This window comes from Rousettus aegyptiacus, unplaced genomic scaffold (assembly GCF_014176215.1).
Source record: "Rousettus aegyptiacus isolate mRouAeg1 unplaced genomic scaffold, mRouAeg1.p scaffold_m13_p_13, whole genome shotgun sequence".
Taxonomy (NCBI): domain Eukaryota; kingdom Metazoa; phylum Chordata; class Mammalia; order Chiroptera; family Pteropodidae; genus Rousettus; species Rousettus aegyptiacus.
Window position 1 is genome coordinate 40,413,442 of NW_023416288.1, and position 16,861 is coordinate 40,430,302.

Sequence of the window (16,861 nt, forward strand, 5' to 3'; positions counted from 1 at the left end):
GGGTATTTTTGCTGTAGACAGTCTTCCAGGTTGGCTAGTTTTTTTTTTTTTCCAAGGTCTTTGAAAATATCACCTATTAGACCTTTAAAAATAACATTTTCTTGACTACTTTTACAATGTGTCTGTTTGCAGCAGTTTCACCATGAGGTAATCAGGTGTGATTTTTTTTTTTTTTTTTTGTACTAACCCTACTTGGAAGTCAGTAGCATTTCTTACACCTGTGGCTCAATGTTGTTCTTCTTCATCAGCTTTGGAAAATTCTTGGCCATTCTCTCTTTAAATATTGTCTCCCCTGTTCTCCGCCAGCCTCGGTCTAGCTACCTTCCGAAGTGTCTGTTCACTAATTCTCTCTTAAACTGTGGCTATCAAGGCTATCCACTGATTTCTCAATTTCGGCTGTATTATGTTTCGATTCAAGAATTTTTTTTTTTAGTTTCTAGTTCTCTGCTGAAATTTCTCCATCTCATCACTTAACTCCTCGAACATTTAAATCATAGTTATTGTAAGGTCTCTGTCAGATAATACTGAACTTATCTGAATTTTCTGAGGGCCCATTTCTACTCACTTTCTCATTTTTAGTCAAATCTTGTATTTCTGTACTACTTATTTTTTATCTGCAGACTTTGAAAAATTGTGATTTGAGAAATTGCATAATGTTATCTTTCCTCGGAGGAGATTTCTTTGTGCTTCTGGCTGCCCACTAGCTGTGGGCGAGTTGCCTCAGAGGCAGGTGACCTGAGGCTGGGCTTCAGTCCCTGTGAGAGGCCCGTTTTCAGTTTTCTTTTACTCAGCACGTAACCCTTCGGGTCCCAGCAGAAAGTGTGGGGTATTTAGAGGCCACTGCTACGTGGTGCACCCTGACCCACTTTTTGTTCCGAGTCTTCCAGAACCTCTGCTCAGCTTCTCGGCCACCGCGCTTGAATTAGCCAGGGAAAGGGCAGCACCGAGTGTAGACCTCATCCATCCGGGTCGTCGACCCTGCTTTCTTGACAGCTCTCCAACTTTTCTCATTTTCTCAGCAGAAAAATTGGTGCAAAACAGGCTCATCGCCCAAGCGGAACTCTCCACGTGCCTTATTTGAATAGTTAACTTTAGAGTTCAAGTTCTGAAGTAAAACAGACTTGAGTTCAAATCCCGATTTGGTCCCTTACTAACGCTACGTGACTTTCGTTGGGCTGTTTAACCATTTTGAGTCTTAGCGTCCTCATCTGGAAAATAGAAGTAACAGTAGCACCTACCTTGACTTGTCTTAAGGATTTTTTAAAACGCAGGTATAGCACTTGGCACAGACCCAAGAATGTAGCCAGTGTTCAAGTGTCAGTAATAACATTTTTAAAGCATTATAATAATTTTATTAACTATATAATACACAACGGCAGCCTCTCCCCTACGCATCCTCTGTGCCGAATAGTTAACTGGTAAAGACCCTAGACAGATGTTAATTTTTCCAATTCTCCTGTGGCTTTGGAACTCTGGGATGGAGTGGCAAACTGTGCCACATGAAATAGTTCATGCAGGCGCGGGGATGTGCATTTGGAAAAGTAGATCAGTTGGAGTGAGAGTCAGGATTTTGCAGCGGGATCAAGGAAGTAAGCTTTGGCTAAGAGACTCATGAAACTGGTCCCCTAAGACTAGGGCTTAGAGGTTTTATCCCCCAGGAGGAGCCGCGGTGACCACCAGGCTTGCTCTGGGGAAGGGGGCGGATCCTTTAAGCCCCCATCCCCACACTAGGGCCGAGGCCTCATCATGGGAAAAGCATTCCACTACCTGAGACCCCTGGACAGCAGAGAAGCTCCAGGTGCTCTGAAACGGAACCCTAATTATCCCAGACTCTCTTTGTAAGAAAAACTTTATTTCAAAGATTTTAATGAAAGGCTCACTTTGCTCCACAATAAAGTTCAAGAAGCATCATCATTTATGTTTTTAAATGTTTTAAATGTTTTTAAATGCTACTGTATCGTATACCTCTGTTAAGAGGTAGATCTCATGTTAAATGTTCTGACCACAATAAAAAAAAAAATTCAAAACATGTTTATCTTTAAATGTTTAAACATTGCAGCATCCAAAATACTGCATATGTGCGAGATGCAAGATGTGGTAAACATACTTTGTGCCCACCACGCAGCCAGGTTCTCTCACTTTCCCAGGTCGCCATGAGTGCGAGTCAGCCAGCCACATCGGGGCTCCAGAGAGGTTTCGGGACATGAGGACAGCATGCCCCAGGGCCTGGTACAGTCTTGAAGACACAAGGACAACATCCCAGACACAACACGGCTTGGGGGCCGATTTACGGCACTTACAGAAGCCGACATACAAACCAGCACCCCTCGGCCTTCTCACAGGGACGTAAAAGCTGCCCCTGGGACTAAACGAATGAGGCTCCTCACATGGCCTTTCCTCCCTTCATTTAAAAACCCAAGTTTCAATGGGGATGTGGGAGTCGGAGCCAGAGAAACTAGTCAGTATGATGATGGGTGATGGCGTCGAATCACGCCACCAAACGACGGTGAGAAGTCTCCGATTCTCCAGCCCCCGAGATCACCCTTTTCTTTGACCCCCAACACGATCTTACCGTCTCGCCCATACCACTCGGTCATGTAGTCCCGGCTACACTGGGATGCGTGAGCAGTGTGGGCAGCCCTGGGAAGTGCTTACGACCCCCCGCGAACCCATCCTGGCTGCCGCTCGCCGCTGCTCGGCCCGGAGACCAGGGTCTGGGCTCCTCTGCTGCTCTTCTGCCATCTGGACACCATCTCGGCGCTACCCCTGCCCTCTCGGCCCCAGGTGGCCCCAGTATGGGCTCGGTTCCTCCTTTAATCGTCCAAAACACAGCTGACACTGGGTTGTAGTTTTTGGCAAAGGCTTACCAAAAGTGAGACTAAGGTGAGGAAAACTAGCAACATAGGGAAAATAAGAGTTTTAAATCAAGGGACGCCCTCCAGCGTTCTCGGAACCCTTAGCCAGACCCCTTCACAAAAGGGCCTATGACTAGCACCCTCCTCCTTAGGCCCAACCTGCAGTAAAGATGCTGAGACCTGCCTGTTCCCTCCAGACTGGTGTCCCCTCGACAAATGCCACTGCCCTCCATGAATTCTGCAGCTCCAGTTCTCCCCTCTCCAACTCCCAACAGAAGAGACAAGCTCGTAATTATCTCTGCATTCTTATTCTACCCATCTGCTCTGTTTTAGGGTCTGACCTAGGAAGTATTTCTTCCAGCTTCGACAGTTTATTTATTTAGCTCCCAGGTCACAACCCAGATCCTCCCTCTGTATGCTCTGAAACAAGCCATCCCTAATCCTGGACCCAAACGGTACAAACATCCACACAAAGCTCTCCCTGTTGAATTTATCGGTCAGTTCTTTTCCTACTATAAACAATACAGGGAATATCTGAAAAGCTAAATCTCACTTATGCACAATAGCCTTTCAAACTTTCAATAATTCAAAGCGTATACATTTTTCTTTTTAAAATTTTATTTAGTTTTTTAGGCAAGGCAACCCTTGGTTGACCTCACAGATTGTAAGGGCCTTATCAGTTTACAATCCATTATGTTTTTATTTTTTATGCCTACAGCACCTGGTCTTCCTAGGTGGTCTCCCATCCAAGGACTAACCAGGCCCGACCCTGCTTAGCTTCCAAGACCAGGCGGGATCAGGCTTGTGCAGGGCGGCATGGCCAGAGGCTGTACTTTCCCAATTACTCACTCAGCACTGAACTAACTGCTAGGCACTCCTCCAGGTCTGAGGACATAACAACGAGCCTAAGTATGCGCTCCAACTTCACGGCCCTCACATCCTGTGACAGAGACGAATAAGGACGCAAACATAAACCACAATGGGGACTCGTACAAGAGCAGCGCTCTAGGGACCGCTTCCCTTGGGAGCTGGCCCTGCGCTGACACCTGATCAGTGATTAGCACGGGGTCGCGGGGCGAAGAAGGAAACCACAGTGTTGCAGGCACCTGGAAGACGAGCCTCGGGGGGTGGAGGGGGGTGAGGGCCCAGCCTTTCAGGACTTCGTAAGCCAAGTTAAGGAGTCTGATCTTTATTCCGGGAATAGGGTGACACTGAATGACTCTGCACACATGTTGAAAATTTGGTAACTTGGAGAATCTATATACTATTTTACATTCACCTATAGTTTCATCAATACTGAGTATTATCTTACCAACTCGGTAAGTTTTAATTTGTACACGTTACATTATTTTTTGTTTATTGTCCATATTTTCATCTGTTATGGACTTAATTTTTGGGACCCCCCCCCCCAATTCCTATGTCGAAATCCTAACCCGCAATGGCTAGTACTGGCAGGTGGGGTCCCTGGGAGGTGCTTAGGGCATGAGGGTGGAGCCTTCGTGACTAGGATTGGTGCCCTTGTAAGAAGAGATGGGAGAGACCCTGCTTCGGCCCTCCGGGCCCTCTGAGGACAAACAAGGCAGCAGCCGTCCATCCACGAACCGGAAAGCGGGCCTCTACCAGACGCCGCCTCTGCCGGCACCTTGATCTTGGGCTTCCCGGCCTCCGGAACTGGGAGAAATGAATGAGCTGTCCAAGCCCCCGAGTCTGCGTGCTTTCTGTCAGCAGCCCACGCTAAGAGAGTGTGTCCTGCCCAGTTCCTAGTGGGGTGTTTTCAACGACATTTTTAAAGACCTATTCCCTTTTTAAAAATCTTATTCTTACTCGTTTGCCTTTTAATTATGTCAGAACGTTATACACATAGCAACCTTCTCTTTCAGTGATTCTGCCACGAAGATATTTCCTCACCCCAGTGCTGTAAGTATTCATCTATATTTTCTATTAGTATCCCCATGGTTCAATGATTCACATTCAATCATGATGTCCTGACTGACATCTATGAACAGAAAATGAATTTTACTTTTCAGAGGGTAAACCAGTTATCTCTTTATGTCACAGTTATCGTCATAAGGAAACAACTTAGAGAATACTTCATGGCTATTTTCTTAATCTCCTATTTTATTGTTACATAATCATGTATCACTGTACTGGTACCACACACACTTGTGTAATATATTTCATGTGAGACAAAGCTTTTCCATGGGAAGTTCTCCCATCCTCACTTGTTCAATTTTAATTAGCTACCCTATAAGAAACTTACTACTTCCTTAAGAAATATTAAATTGGCTTTCACAAGGATTTTTTAAAAACAGTTGAGGCTTCCGGCTACCTGCGAACTAGGAGTTATCCATCTGGAACGGAAGGAGGTGCAAATGACCTTGAACACTTCAGTGACCCTTCCCGACAGCTACTGAAATTTATATATATTTCTGTACATATTGGGTACATTACTGAAGAGTTTAAACAAATATCCCATAAGACAGTTTACCATAATTGACCTTTTATTTTAAAAAATTACAGGGGATGATTTCCAGTATATCTTATTTTATAAAATTACTGCCTATATCAAACATTTTATATCGCTGTTAATTCCATTGAAGAGCTGCCGTTTTTTAAGGTACTAATTCCAATTGATGGGATACATGCCCTTAAAATAGAAAGTTTTCATTATTTATTCAAATTTCAAAACCAAGATTATTGAGAAATTTATTGCTTTATGGTTGGGCAAGATGCTACTAGTACATTTTAGGTAAATAATAATCTTTAATAAAAACTATGAGGTCATTCTGTTTAAAACTTTCAGGATAATTCACAGAAAATAGATATATGTATTCAAACTACACATTGAAGGGCTGGGCTATTAGTTATAGACACTTATGTGTGAAGCAGCTCTTTAAAGAAATGAGATGCACAAATAGGTCTGTGGTGTAATATGCATAATTGAAATTAATAAAACCTGCAAGACCAATATTGTTATACTATAATCTGTTAGGATCTCAAAAAAACACACATTTAGTAATCCATTTGTGCTTAAAATATTCATATGCATGAAAAGCAAAAAGAAAAAAAAAAAAAACCTCTGTACATGATGAAAGAAAGTAATAAATTTTTTGAAATTGCACTGTTATTTAAAACACTTTCCTAAAACCTGACCCTCCTCTGCAGCTGGCACAGTGTTTTCATGTCTAATTGGCAACCTGGGGAGGCCCCTCCGGTATCAGGGAGGTGAAGAAGGTGGTGACAAAGGACCACGCTGACGCCATCAGTCCGGGTCGCGGGGCTGTGCTGGCATCTTCGCCCGCATCTTCCCCACTCTCGTCTTCGAGGCCATCATCCATAAGACGCTCCTTTCAAACAAAACGAGAAGCACACTCCTGAGTCATTACACGGCTGGCTCCAACTCATGACCCACAAGGAGGGGGTCACGCGCTTCCCTAGAGGAAGGGGCCTGTGAGGGCATGGCAGGGACGCGGCCCATGACGGTCATCAGAAATCCTCGGCAAGTCCGAAGCTGGGCGACCCCTCGGTGTTTAAGCTCAAAGGGGCAACTGCCAAGTTAACACAGCGAAGTCGCCATGGGCGTAACTTTCTTTCTAGGTTATTCTGGGGAAGAATAATGTTAGTCTTTCCCATCTGATTCTGACGTATGACTGACTCAGTATCATACCCTACGTTCCCCTGGATGAAACCACACAGGTTATGTTCGCTTTTCTTTGCGTGTCATTCTACAAACACTATGGAGCACCTCAAGATTCATTTATCGTGCTGGTCTCACACAGTGCTGAGGACACATCTGTATTTAAATTATACAAGAACCTCGTTAGCATACCATCTCTTCAAGTTCTAGGTTGTTTGCATTCTGCCCTTCATTAACGTCGGCGTTATGGTTAGGAGCCTGCTGCTGACCTGCTTCTTGCCTAAAAGGAAACCATCCGGCTTGGTGTCTGTTCGGTGAAATAAAGAGAAAACAGTTTTTATTTGTAAAACTATAAAATATTAGTGTCCTAAAAGAGAAAAATGATTAGAACTATAATAAAAAGAGCAAATCTCCCTTTTGGCTGAGAATTGCCCCGCTCAAAACAATGAGAACAAAATAGAAATCAATTTAATCTAAAAGTCTATCATGAGCTTAACTGGCTCTATGCTAGATATTTAGACATATCAGGAGTCATAAAACCTTTTCTGATATTTTTCAAAATGAATTAAACTAGATATTTGTTTGACTCCTGGGGAAACGGGTGGGGGGGGGGCAAGGTGAAGTTAGTCTACTTATGAAGAAAAAATCCAACCTGTACGTAGAGGACTTACTATTGATCATTATAATTAAAAAGAACATCTTCATGCAAGAGAGCATCACAAAATTCCTCAAGTCTTAAGTAACTGAGCGAGTCTAGCTGAATTAACAATTTTTATAAATGACAGCAAAGGAAAAATCTGTTTCTAGACAATTCTGATAAACACTTTCACTCAACATAACCTGCCCTGCTCCGGTGCCAGCCCCGAGACGCCCATCTGCGACAGACCACATGCCGGACTCCGTGCCCAACGGCTGCAGTCACTGAAAGCAAGCGCCGGAAGCGCGGGGGCGTCACTCACAGGTAGACCAGCAGCATGGCTCCCATCACCATGACGAAGCGACTGAAGGACGAGTAGAAGTAGACGATGCTGAGCAGGATGGCGGCGCGCGAGACCGTGTACACCCAGTCCAGCCAGTCGCGGTGCAGGTCCTCCTCGTTCAGCACCGGGCCCCCCTGCGCGTTCATCTGCGCGTTCTCATTCGCCGCTCGATTTTCCTGGGCCCCCAGGTTCGGAGCCGGCGGGGGCTCTTCCCCGGGAACGTGCGCCGCATTGAGAGGCTGCGACGAGGCGGGCGGGGCTGGGCTGCCGGTCGATGTGGCCTGAGCTGAAACGGCGGCTTGACTGAAACGGTCGCAAAGCAAGCATTAAAAGAAAAAGAAAAAATTGATCACGATGTTACACCCGTCAAAGCTTCCTGGGTCAGCCACGTGCCTTTCTCACAAAGCCAACCTGCAACAGCCCGGCTCCCGCGGCCCCTGGGGCAGGGGGGCTGGCACCGCACAGGGGGGGCCCGGGAGGGCGCGATCGGCCGATCAGCCATGAGTCCCAGGTGGCAGGAGCAGCAGAAAGACAGGACTGGCCATGTTAATCACTTTTCTCTTTCACTGTTACTTTATAAGGTAATGACCAAGTCTCTTTTCAGATCTTTTCACTAATGGCCCTTTTGTCATTCGACATGGAATAAAAATCCCCACACCCACCCCTCTCCCTCAGAGCCAGGTTTTGAAGGATTTGTCTAAAAATGAACATTAATCATGACCCTCTGTGAACGCTGTCAGTGATCAGTTACTTGTATTAGTATTTTTAAATATTAACTAGATTCCAGACTACAACCCCTCTACCCCAACCCTGACTTCTAGGAACTTCATCTGGGGACACTGACCATAGGTTCTTGTCAACTTCCGAAGAACTGTGGTCCTAATGTTTACTTATAATTATACTGCTTGAAAATGAGAATTTTCCTGTGTAATGCTACCAAAAATGATAATATATCTGGAATTTGCTTTAAATTATCCAGCACGGGGGCGAAAGCTACAGACGAAGATGGTCATGAATTAAGAAATGCTGAAGCTGGGTGATGAGTACACAGGGTTAGTTTCACTATTCCATCTTGTTATATGTTGAAATTCTTCTACAATAAAAAGTTTAAAATACTTTCCCAGGCTACAAAGCCTATTTAGGCTTTTATGCTAATGCCTTGTATTCTGTACAGGGCATTTCGGCTTCCAAAACGCCTCCAGCCTCATGGATATTCTGATTCATGGGCAGTTATTTCACTAAACGCAGAACGTGAGGCTCAGAGGTTAAAGGACATACATACAATCATACAATTTTAGTAGCAAGCCAGGACACGCCCACTTACTCTGCACAGTTCTTGTCAGGTTATAAACAAGACAAGGGGTGTGAAACTTCTAGTAGCTACTGGGCACAAAGCAGTTACTCACATGGTAACTATTACCACAGCAACAGGTAAGGTGCGAACAGCGAGCCTGGGGTTGTGCAAGGGAACAATAGGACATCAAGTTCACAAAGCAGGTTAGCTTTACGAGGAAGGTCTAGAGGGAGAGTAGGATACAGACTGCACACTGTAGGCAAGAGAGTTACAAATATTTGACGGATGGGGAATGACTGACTCAAGTATGTGTTAAGCAAGTTAACCTGGCAATAGTACGATGAGACATAGTAAGAGCCTAAATGGAGAAAAATCGACTGCGAAAAAGTAGGTCTAAACTAAGAAGAGACCTGAGCAAAATACTGGAAGTGAGCTACAGGGGAAAGACGGAAGCTAGGAACAACCTAGTCACTCATCTCAGGACGGGTTCAGAGATAACGGAAGCCATAGGCAAAACTGATTACGGTTAAGAGCCTGGAGAAGGGTTTCGAAGAGACAGCATCACTGGCAGGAAGTCAGGAAGGAGAGCGCACTTCGTGAGGATGGCAGAATCAAATTTCAGACATACTGAATTTAGATAGATTGAAAGGCAGGTTTCCCTGTGGAAATCTTTCAAAACTGAAGATACAGGATGACGAACCGGAGATGGAGAATTGGGAGTCGTCGGTGGAGAGCTGCCAACTTAGGCCACCGCAGGAAGAAATCCCCGAGGACTGGCCCAGGGCCCAACCCTGTCTTCCCAACAGGACTGAGTGTCAGAGGAGCACAAAGTACACGAATATGGCTGCCTGAACAAGGAATGTTAATGTTTAGAAAAAGAAAAAAGTGGGTTATTGAAGGACACAATGTGAGTGATGGGAAAGATACGAAGAATGAAGAGGGGAAGGGAATCGCAGAAACAAGGAGAGCAGAACATTCTAGAGAAGCTGGGAATGTCCAATGAACACACAGGAGGTCTAGAAGAGCGAAGGCTGAGAAACTACTCAGGGCGGAGACTGTGCCGTGCGGCCCGAAAGCAAGGCTCACTGCCTGCGGACCGCGCAGAGAGCACGGCGGCCACCGCGGGCCGGGCGGCAGCGAGCCTCGCTCTCGCCCCCTTTTCATTCACCTTCCGGCCTCTTCACGTAGATTTGCTGCCCTCCGGTGCAACTCTCCTAAGTTCTCTTAAATAGATGAAATTATTAAAGAAAACATCTGAATACTGCTAAATATAACTGAGATCTGAGATCTTGTTCCTTTGGCCAAATAATTTAAAATGCGGCTATCTGCTGAGATGCCGGCGCCCTCCTTTCCGTAATAATTTCTGAGAGCTCGTGCAACGCATCAGTCGGCGAAAGCCCCGGGCGCGCGGCGGACTTACTATTGCAGGTAGTACTGGTGCGCGTACATCTGCCGCCACCACAGCAGCTGCAGCGGGCTGAGCGCGGGGTACGCCGGGAGCGCGGCCGCCACGCCGGGCGCGGCCGGCGGGTTGTCCACGTTTCTGCCGCGGGGAGAGCAAGAGTCGCCGTTTAATGCTCTAGCGGTTGCAAGCATTTCTCTACATTTTCATCTCTGAACAAGTTGACAAAATGTATTAAACCTTACTGAAAAGAAAAATACCTATTTTCAATATTCTTCAAATTCCTTAGAAGATGACCCTGACCCCAAGTACGCAGAACGACTAACACTTCAGCGCGGTTTTAGTGGGAAAATTAAAAAATCATCCACAAAAATGTGTGGCAAGCCTGAACATCTGCTATCTTCTTATTTTGGCACAAAAGGTCAAAAATATTTTCATTACACTTTGAGTACATTCTCCTTAAGAGCCAAACCCTAAAATAAACTTTATGGCAAAATATTTTGAGGAATGGGAGAACTAGCCAGATGACATTTTACATTAGTAATAAAATATTATTAAAAACATAGCACCTATCAACTGTAAAAAAATGAACATTACAAAAAATTGTGAAATATTTTTAAAAGAACTAAGATTAGCAGCAAATATGCATTTTTTTAAGTCTACATGGTATACGACATAACATTAGCTCCAGGTGTACAGTACAGCGATTCCACAGTTTCATGCCTTACAGCGTGATCACTCCACGAAGTCCACTGCCTTCTGTCACTGTGCAAAGTCACCACCATATTACTGCGCGTAGTCTTGTCACCTCGTTCACCCATCCCCCCCCCACCCTGCCCTCCCCTCCGGCAACCATCAATTTGTCTGTTTCTGAGTCTGCTTTTGTTGTTTTGTTTATTCATCTGTTTTGTTTTTTTAAGATTCCACATATAAATGAAACCATATGGTATTTGTCTTTCTCTGTCTTATTTCACTAGGTCCATCCATGTTGTCACAAATGGCAAGATTTTATTCTAATTACTGCTGAGTAATATTCCATTTATATATGCATTCTAGAAGTAGATTAACCTACTATTTAGTAAATTTGTGGAAGGTCACATTTAACTTCCCTATGCCTCAGTTGCCCCATCCTTAAAATGGGACTAATAGAATCTTTCTCATAGGATTGGTAGTCTGTACTCAGTATGTTAGTTATTTTTATTTTTACTCTCCCCAACCCATAACTCTGAACATGACTTCAGAGTGTGTAATGTGAGATTTACAGAAGGTCACATACATCAAGATAGCTACAGAGATAAACATAAAAATAAATGGAGAATTTATGAATTTTCTCTTTCATATTACTTAATTTTATCTTTAGCTGATATTAGTTTGGTCTCCTGTGGGTGAGACAAGAATTAATAAATTCACGGAAACTGTTTATATTCTAAAGACTGTTAACATATAATTGGTAATAACTGGTTATAGAAACCTAATTCAGAAGCTCTTGGGAGGCGCCAACTCCCCGACACGTTCCCCAAACTTCCCTCCTGTCTAACAATATCCAGTACTGGCAAGGATACAAATGGAACTGACTCTTCTATTACTAGCAGGATAAACTGGAATAAGCCTTTAAAAAATTTTACAAAATTAAATGCTTTTTAAAATGTTCACTTATACCCAACTACCCAAGTTATTCTGCTTCTGAAAATTAGCTTAAAGAAATATGAAATATGGAAAAAATTTCACACCTCTGCCCTTTGTACATACTCAGCCCTCTTGGGAACCACACGCTCAGCCTACCCCCAAGCCAAGCCTCCTTTCCCCTAATAACAGAGAGACTGGAGACTGGGACAATAATTCACGATTAAAGAGACAGCCGGAACCGTACCACAGAACTTGTCACCATGCTGAAACTGCTGAAATTCCACAACCATGAAGGCATTTACTCTCTGAGCTATCAACTTTGACCCACTTCTACATCTAGCATCAATCCTAAATATAACTGGCAAAAATGTGAAACCACGAATGCACAGGGTATTCATCACAACACTATTTTAATAGTAAAGACTGGAAATAACTCAAATATTCACCAACAGGAGACTGGAGGTCATGATTTATACTCAGTGCAGATGTAAAAAGGAACAACATCCCTATACACTTCAGTGGAGTGATTTCCCGGATGTTCTGTTAAGTGATATTTGGTTTAAAAGCAAAGTTCTTCTTTTAAAAGAAAAATATGCATAATATGCTATCCTTTGTTAGAAAGAAGATATACTTATATGTATGTACTATGTGTCTGTGTATGTGTGTGTACACACTTTCTGGAATTTTCACAAAGAAAAACAGTGAAATATAAACCAAAAAATAATATAATGGGGAGAGACCACTGTGGAAAATTACACAGAACAACAGAAAAGGCATAAAGCAAAAAAAAAAAAAAAAAAAGAAAAGAAAACTGGAGGGGAGGATAAGGGATTCGATCAGGAGAGCCTCGAGAAACACCAACCAAATGCAGTATGTCAACCTCTCTGAACACTGATTTTAAAGTGATTCAATCAAAATTATAAAAACACATTTGAGACAATCACAGAAAAGTGAACACGAATTGGGTATTAGATAATATTAAAGAATTTTTAACTTTGTTGAGTGTTCTAATGGTATTGTGATTAAGATTTTTTATAGTCTTTAGCTTATCTGTTACAGACACATAGTATTTACAGATGAAATATGTCGGTTTGTTTTAAAAATACTCCAGCCAGAGAAAAAAGGAGGAGCGACGGGCGAATAGATAAAGAATGGGAGTCCGTTAACAGTTGTTGAAACTGGGTGTTAGGTAAATGGAAGTTCATTTTAATATTTTCTATACTCTGTGAACGTTTAAAATTGTTTTAGTTTAAAAAGTAATGAACAAAAATACTGACTGTTTAATGTATATATACAAAGAGCTCTATAAACACAGAGAGAGCTCTCTCTATATACATATTACTATGGGACTGATTCGTTAAACATAGCAATCTAAGCAATGTGCATTTAATGAAGAATAGGACAGCTCTTATTAATGGGACAATGCTAATATATTTAGCAGAACAATTAAATGTAGGCCAGTATGTACAGGAAGTATGCTACTGCTTGTGTTAAATACATCCACCCAGTGTGCAAGCACACACATACACACACGTGTTAAACACAGTTTATCCCTGGAATAATACACAGAAAACAAATCATTTAAACAAAATGGTACTGTTCACATGTATTACCTGTTATAACAACTAAAAACAGAAATTGCCTGTTCATTCTCCTGTGTCTCTGGCCAGACTCTGTTCCAAAGAACAGGGAATGGGGCTGTACCTGTTATATCTCCAGCATTCAGCACGATAAACATCCTGAATGACTTCATGTGAACACAAGAAAACACCAAAATGAAGTATTGATTAGGTGCAACTATTTAATCTAATAACTTGAAATTTTCACTTAATTAAACTATTATTTCAACATTAAATGAAAACATGTTGTTAATATGGTAAAAATTACAATTATATTAAAAACATTTGCTAAGAAAAGGATACTGGAAGGAAATAGTAAATGTTAACAAACAGTTATCTCTAGATGATTGGACAGGGGTAATTTTCCCCCTCCCTTTATTGTTTTTTTTTTTATAATCTCGTTAATATGCATATGTTGCTTTTATGATTCAAAATAATTAAGTGGAGGGGTTCGGGTTTTGGGGGGTTTTTTTGGCAAACAGAGTCAAAGATAATAGCAGAAACACAGGAAAAGTGTAAGTGTTTAGAATGCATAATATGTCTGTCTCCATCTAAAATGCCATATTCTTTATGCAAAGAAGAAAAGTAAGAGGCCATCTCTCCCTCTGGCCTGAGGGAGTGAGAAAGCTGCTCACATGCACACGTGGGAGGAGCCAAGTGACCACAGACCTGGCAGCCCTTCACTCCTTTCACATAGGCCGAACCAGTTGGAACCACTGGATAAAAAGTAAACACGGAAAAGGGGGGCAGGGGAAGTTCATGGAAACACAGAGAAATGATGGATTACAACAGAGATTGAGACAAAACAAAGACCTTGAAATGCTGTTATTTACAAACACGTGCTTGAGAGCTATCCCAAAAGATAACCATGGGATGTTTTTGGAGTTCAGAATTATAAGGAAGAGGAGATGAAAGGAACTAGAAACTTCAACAATCAAGAACAAATTCTTTCACAGGAAACCTGTTAAGCTTTCTTTCCCCACCGCTCCACACAGCGATGCAGCCACTGTGCGGAATCACCACTTTGTTCCCAGAAGGTGCCTCTTCAAGACTCTGCGCTTGCTTGGTTCTCCCTGCTGACCTTCCCTTAAACTCAGCTCCTACGCTGCCACCTACGAAGCCCTCCCCAGCTCCTGAAGCAGAGAGAGTCACTTCCTCCTCCAGACTCCCAGGGCACTGTTTTCAAGACCGTTACAGCACATCAGTGCTGGGTAATTTATCTGCCTATCTGACCTACTTCCATGAGGGCAAGTACATGATTCATTTTCCTGCCTTCAATGCCTAGCCTACAGCAAATTCTAAAGTAAATTTTCAGTGAATAAAGTCATGACATCTTTATACAAATTAGATTAGCTTACTCAGTCACCAATACTTAAACTCTGACCAGTAGATCTGCCTAGGGAAAACTTTTAAGTGGGAGGGAAGAGGGAGACAAGTATCACTATTACGAATGAAGTCAAAATACAAATGGCAACCTAGAAAAAAAATAATGAAACAAAGAACAGACAAAATAGAGTCATTTCAACAAGACTGTTAAGAATACAAACTTTCAAGTCAGATACGGATTTGAATTCTAGTTCTGCCACTGACCACTGAAGCAAGCTACATAACTTTTAAGCCTCCTTCTCCTCATACTTAGACCACAAAGTTGGTGTAACCCTTAATCTATACAGAAATTCTGTATGATAAGTACTATTATGATAAGCAAACTGAAGCAAAGTAGGGAAGAGACTTGCCCAAGCTAGTCAGTGAACAGAGCCAAAACTCAAACCGAGGCAGGCTGGCTCCGGAATTTGTACAGCCACTAAGCTACACTGCCCTCCTGATTTAAAACCACACATTATTTATCTAGTAATAGATTCCCAAAGTGAAGCTCAAATATCTTTAAAGAGTTTATTGCTCATCATTTGAACACTCACTTTTGACAAAATAGACACTATTTCAGATTTTTGTAAATTTTTTAATATACTGCTAAGAGGCGAATGCCTTTGCCTGTCACGTTTGTCGATTTCCTCAATAGTCTAGTTTAGAGAAACTATTAATCTTTTCCAAAGTATCTAAGGTCTTATTCTCAGGGCCTGCAATCTTGTAAGCTTTGTTTTATTTATTACAAAAGGAGAAAGTTAAAAACCTTGCTGTCCAGAGCTAACTACTGTTCATATGTTGTTACACATTCTTCCACGTTTATCACATGCATAATACTCTCACTTTCCACTACTGCCACCAAATAAGTCACTCCACACAAACTGAGAGAACTGAACTATCTTACTCTGCAAAAAGAGAGGAAAAGAATCACTGTGAGAAAATTAAAAGTATTTTAAGCTACTATTTATACTGTACATACACCCTGAGAACATTGTTTTTTACCAATAACTAAATTTGGGTTTGTAGTAATCATTAAGCATCGGCATCTTCAGGGAGCTTGTCAGAAGTACAGAATCTCAGGCCCCATCAGACCTGGTGAATCAGAGCCAGCATCTTAACCAGATACGCAGGTGACTAGCGCAAACATTAAAAACAAAAAATACTGCCCTAGATGATTTCGATGTATGACCAGCTTTCGAAAGCACTGCTCTGCTCAACCTTCTCATTCTCAAAATTCACAACCAGTTATATGAATAAACTTCAAATGTACTTTGATTACCGCGCAGGGCTAGCACGAAAGTCACGAGTGACAGATTTTCAGTGGCCCACGGCTACCACTCACCCTTTCACTCACCCTTGCATTACATATGGGAACCGATGACTCTGTGCTGGCTCGGTTTGTGCCTGTGGAAGGGTGCGGTGCCTCAGTCCTTCTGAGGAAGAACTGGCAGCTAATGGTAAGGTTTCTTGACTGGGTGATGGAGTTGTTGATCCTGACTGATCTGAACTCTGCAAACAGAAATGGATATTTTTTTCAAGGAGATTTAATTCATTATGATTGTGAGATTATAGACACATTGCTAAAACTGTATTTATGAAATCCCTCTGCAAAGAGTGAATTTTCTGGAAATTAACTAATTTGAATCTTGTACCCAGTATAAGTAGATCTTAATTATATAACAGTTCATTTCTCAACCAGAAAAGGCTAAGTAATGAAATAACTGTATCTGAAATAAAAGGATATAAAATTGTAGATTAAATTAACACACGCACAGCTCTTTCCACAGGCCTAAAACACAGGAAGTGCTCAATGACGGTAGTAATTACTGTGTCATTTAAACACTTACTGTGTGTCAGGTGCTGTACAACATGCTATTAGTAACACACTGGTTCGAAATGAGGAACATGCTAGGAGTCAGAGGATCCAGGATCTGGCATTACCTCCGACATGAACAAGGAACGTAACCTTAAAATTTCACTTAACCTCTGAGTCTCACTTTCCTACAAAAAATAAGATAGAAATACATATTCAAGATTCCTTCAATTCTAAACTTCTGTTAATTTATAGAAATCACCAACACAT

General features: G+C 42.3%; 1 protein-coding gene and 1 pseudogene across 4 annotated transcripts in view; both read right to left on the reverse strand.

The window, feature by feature from the left end:
• Positions 1-3,564: 3,564 nt before the first annotated feature.
• Positions 3,565-3,683, reverse strand: LOC118611031 (annotated as a pseudogene).
• Positions 3,684-4,953: 1,270 nt separating this feature from the next.
• HERPUD2 (HERPUD family member 2) overlaps positions 4,954-16,861 on the reverse strand; it is a 29,252-nt gene continuing 17,344 nt past the window's right edge. For 3 of the 4 annotated variants that reach the window (XM_016159970.2, XM_016159956.2, XM_036230472.1), the window contains 5 exons: positions 16,133-16,287; positions 10,187-10,309; positions 7,452-7,775; positions 6,685-6,799; positions 4,954-6,202 (listed from right to left, as the gene is read on the reverse strand). In XM_016159970.2, coding sequence (XP_016015456.2) covers positions 6,041-6,202; positions 6,685-6,799; positions 7,452-7,775; positions 10,187-10,309; positions 16,133-16,287 — 879 coding nt within the window. In that variant the 3' untranslated portion in view covers positions 4,954-6,040. The remainder of the gene's footprint in view (positions 6,203-6,684; positions 6,800-7,451; positions 7,776-10,186; positions 10,310-16,132; positions 16,288-16,861) is intronic. The other variant, XM_016159962.2, reaches the window with a different exon arrangement.